The following is a 4,443-nucleotide window of genomic DNA, read 5'->3' as shown; positions in this document are numbered from 1 at the left end:
GCAATTGCTTATGGTCCATGCTCCTGGAGTGCAGAGAGCCTCTTTGCTTTCTCCTCTGGTCAAACCATCAGACATAATCAGGGTGCAAACTAATGAAATCAAGATCTGGCTTGACAGATAAGACTCCCATGAACAATTCGTGAAGAAGGTTTGAGCTGAGGTTTTGGCTTTAGGCTTAAACGACCAAATCAGCATTTCCTATGCAGTAGCAACCTGAAGACTGATGGATGAATTTCCATCTGGCCTGACCAGTCTGTTCCTAATAAGCAGGCCTGATATTTTCTCCAAGGTTATTGATACTTTAAAGCAGTTTCTGAAGAACAGAGTGTAGTTGGGGGCGGGGGGGAGGGCGCTTCTGCTGTCCCTTGGGTAGAATTTAAAACTCACATTTTCCTAACACAGTCTACAATGATACAGATCTGCTTTCCTAAGGCCTATCTGTGAAGAACAGGTTTTTTTTCTGAAGTTTCTATTTTTGATTGTTCCTCATTCAGTTCATTCAGAAGACGGCACTCCAATTTTTGAATAAGATCATATGTACACACAGCTAAGCAGCTGACTAGCTTTAAATTCATAATTCCTCATTTAAATTCTTAATTCCTCATTAGCTTGCATGTGAAAACTCTCTCTCAGAGCCTAATCCAAGTCCCACTGGTGTCAGTGAGAATGGGTTTTACCTCTCAAATTTAGCCATCTAAAAATCAGGCATGTATTCTAAATGCAACTGTGGAGAAGCCACTTGTAGTCAAAACAGAGAAAGATCAGCATTTCCAGGATGTGATTCACACCATCTGCCGTAAAGACTTGTCTTGAGAGGGGACAAGTGTATTTCTGGCAGCCACTGTCTCATTCTCCTGCCTATCGAGGGAGCTTGTACAACTAGCCTAGAGGACTCCTTACTCTTCGATAAGTGAAGCCAGGGGAAGGAATCTTTCTGTTTATTTTAATGGAAAAGGATTCAGGTTTTCAGTTTTCTACATCCTTTATGCCAAGGTAAATTAAAAATGAGTAAGCAAGGCCCCAGAGGGTATCCCAAGTTGCATCTCACAGACTGCTAACTCTGGCTTCAGTCAACATTTGGATGTATGGAAAAGACATACGAACTCCTGAAACAAAATTAAACCTTTTTTTTTTTTTAATTATTGTTTGTACCTTGCATCATACTGGACTGCCTGACTGGGAGCATGATTTGATAGAAATCTCAAAGCAAAAGCAAAAGCTTTTTGTCTGTCTCCTCTAAAGACATACACAGTGGGATATGTGAAATGTCAGGAATAATTAGACAAAACTATATAAGCTCCTAGCAACACTAATGTGCTACGTAAAACTAAGCATTTGCCATAAAGCTTTAAACATTGTTTGAAAGCTGCATGTTAAAGGTAACCTGAGTAATTTTTAAGTACTGTTTCCAAGATATTAATATAGATGTGGATATGAAAAAGCAGGATAGAAAACTATGAAATGCTGGCATGCCTTTGCTGAGATAGGCTGCTCTGTTTCTTTTTTCAAAGGTGATACATAGAAGTAATTGATCCCTCTCGTATAGCAATTAAAATGAAAAGGCAGATTTCCTCAGCTCTTCATCTGCTGGAGCCTATTTAACAAGCAGGAAAAGGACTAGCTCCTAGTATCAATAATTCACAGAGATCATAGAAATGTTTGTTGGAAGAGACCTCTGGAGGTCCCTTAGTCCAACCTCCCACTTTAAGTGAGATCTCCAAAACCAAAGGAGAAATAATCAGTTCACATCAGCAGGAAATCTGGCCCAAAGTACCCTTTAGAGAAGAAAAAGAAATGAACTATGAATACAGAGAAAAAGGGGAAGAAAAGGCAGGAGAGGAGAAGAGAAGGAAAAACAGACCAACATTTTTATTTCAGGTGGTAATATTAGAAGCGTAGGGCTTTTGCCAAAAGGCGGGATTTGTCTAGGTTCATTAACAGGTGTGGTTTTATCTTCTAGGAAAAGAATGAACAGGAGGAAACCTGGAAGCTTTTTGCTGCTCTGTTGAATATGGGATTATAAAAAACAATTGCACCTGGAGCATCTCAGTCCCTCTTTCAAATGGGTGACTTCTGAATCTGGAACTATTTATTACCAGAAGCAGCAACGTCTTTCACTGTGCATCCTGGAGGGGAAAATGAATTTCACAAATTGCACCACTGAAGCCAATGTGGCTGCAAAGCCAAAAACCGTAACTGAAAAGATGCTCATTACCCTGACCTTGGCCACAATCACAACCTTTACTATGCTGCTGAATTCTGCTGTAATTGCGGCAATCTCCACAACCAAGAAGCTCCACCAGCCGGCAAATTATTTAATATGTTCACTAGCTGTGACAGATCTCCTTGTTGCTGTTCTCGTCATGCCCTTGAGCATCACTTACATAATGATAGATAAATGGACTTTGGGATACTTCATCTGTGAGATCTGGCTTAGCGTTGACATGACCTGTTGCACGTGTTCAATCCTTCATCTGTGTGTCATTGCTCTGGACAGGTACTGGGCAATCACAGATGCTATCGAATATGCCAGGAAAAGAACGGCAAAAAGGGCTGGGCTGATGATAGTCACCGTGTGGACTATCTCCATTTTCATATCAATGCCCCCCTTGTTTTGGAGAAATCACCACAGCGTCAATATTCCCAGTGAGTGTCGCATTCAGCACGATCATGTCATCTACACTATTTATTCCACATTTGGGGCATTTTACATCCCCTTGACTTTGATCCTGATCCTGTACTACAGAATTTACCACGCTGCAAAGAGCCTTTACCAAAAGCGGGGTTCAAGCCGCCACCTCAGCAACAGGAGCACCGACAGCCAAAACTCCTTTGCCAGCTGCAAGCTCACACAGACGTTCTGCGTCTCGGACTTCTCCACGTCCGACCCGACCACGGAGTTCGATAAAATCAATGCGTCTGTGAGGATCCCTCCTTTCGAGAATGACCTGGACCTGGCTGGCGACCGGCAGCAGATCTCCACGACGCGGGAACGAAAGGCTGCTCGCATTCTGGGGCTGATTTTAGGTGCTTTCATTTTGTCCTGGTTGCCCTTTTTCATCAAGGAGCTGCTTGTGGGCCTCCACATTTGCACTGTCTCTCCAGAAGTAGCAGACTTCTTGACCTGGCTGGGATATGTCAACTCCCTTATCAACCCTTTGCTGTACACTAGCTTTAACGAAGATTTCAAGCTGGCCTTTAGGAAGCTCATCAGGTGTAGAGAACATACTTGAAAGGACTGGGAGGTGATGATGATGATGATGTGACTCCTGGCCTTAAGAATGAGAAAAATCGTTTGACTCTGTCACCATTTCCCTTGATAAAGGGGATTTTTGTGTTTGCCTATTTGCTTGACTTATCTTTAGCCTGTAATTCATTCTGCTGTTTTTTACCTCTAGTGTTATTCATGGTAAAGAGTTTGAAATAAACTTATTCTACAAAGGAACAGATTTTTTAGCAATTAAACAACAAAAAAACCAAACTGTTATATACTCATGTTTAAGACATTTTGTGTAATCAATGATTCGAGAAGCAAACAACAATACTCACTTTTATACTTTTTTCATTTAAGAATCAAATGTCTAAATTATTGTGCACTGTAGTAATATAAAGGCTTATAAACTCAACCCCATAAATACGTGTGCAAAAATTAATAAACATTTCATGGTCATGACAGCTAAACAGCAAATCTTTACTGTGGCATTCTGAGAAAACTGTAACAGTCATTCAGAAGGAAAATAATCACCATTTCCAGCTTGGGGTAAGGCAGAATAAACCATTCCTTTCTTCAGGAATACACTCCCAAACCAGAAAGCAAAGTTCAGTACATTCCATCTAAAAATGGATCCCATTTTGTACTCCAAAGTAACTATTTAGGTGGCTGGTTTTGTGTAAGATTCCTGATTTATGTTCAAAGTATTGGGCAGACACCTGTGCAGTTTGTTTGGCAATTGAGAGGACACAGCTAGCAAGTGTCACACTTGTAAGATCAGCTGCACATCTGACTGGTCACATTTTTAATACACTAACCATATTTCTTCAGGGCTCAGGCCTTGTGCCTTGGTCGATTCTGGGGTGGCATTATTCACTTTTACCACACTTCACCTGGACCTTGTGGTGCACAACCCCACGGATCAATTGATCTCACCCTGCCGACTTAAACAACTGGTTATCTTCTCAGCAGGCCAGCAATATACAAAAATTCAGAATCATCTAAAACCAAATTATTTTCTGCTTGAACAGCAGCAAAAAAAAAAACATAGGGAAAATAATTTTTTTAAATAGCAGTCTGCACATCTCCTTACCATTATCTTACAATTCACCGTGGCATTCTTGTCAGCTTAACCTATGACCGGGTCCTCTAGCAGCATTTCTTGTTCTGGGAGTCCTTCATGGAGTTACTTCCCTTGTCTTGAGAGACAGCTAGACAGTCCTTCGTATCCT

At 41.1% G+C, this 4,443-nt stretch overlaps 1 protein-coding gene across 1 annotated transcript; it reads left to right on the top strand.

The window, feature by feature from the left end:
* Positions 1–2,123: 2,123 nt before the first annotated feature.
* On the top strand, positions 2,124–3,614 carry HTR1E (5-hydroxytryptamine receptor 1E). The gene has a single exon (XM_009475600.2). It carries the CDS (start codon positions 2,139–2,141, stop codon positions 3,231–3,233), a length of 1,095 nt encoding a protein of 364 aa, XP_009473875.1. The 5' UTR covers positions 2,124–2,138; the 3' UTR covers positions 3,234–3,614.
* Positions 3,615–4,443: the final 829 nt, after the last annotated feature.

The sequence above is a fragment of the Nipponia nippon genome, unplaced genomic scaffold, assembly GCF_047370975.1.
Source record: "Nipponia nippon isolate SJK-2023a ecotype South Korea unplaced genomic scaffold, ASM4737097v1 scaffold_4, whole genome shotgun sequence".
Taxonomy (NCBI): domain Eukaryota; kingdom Metazoa; phylum Chordata; class Aves; order Pelecaniformes; family Threskiornithidae; genus Nipponia; species Nipponia nippon.
This window is presented reverse-complemented; position numbering and strand designations above follow the sequence as displayed.

Excerpts from the sequence above, each read along its gene's own strand:
- HTR1E (XM_009475600.2), top strand. The coding sequence starts at position 2,139 with ATGAATTTCACAAATTGCACCACTGAAGCCAATGTGGCTGCAAAGCCA.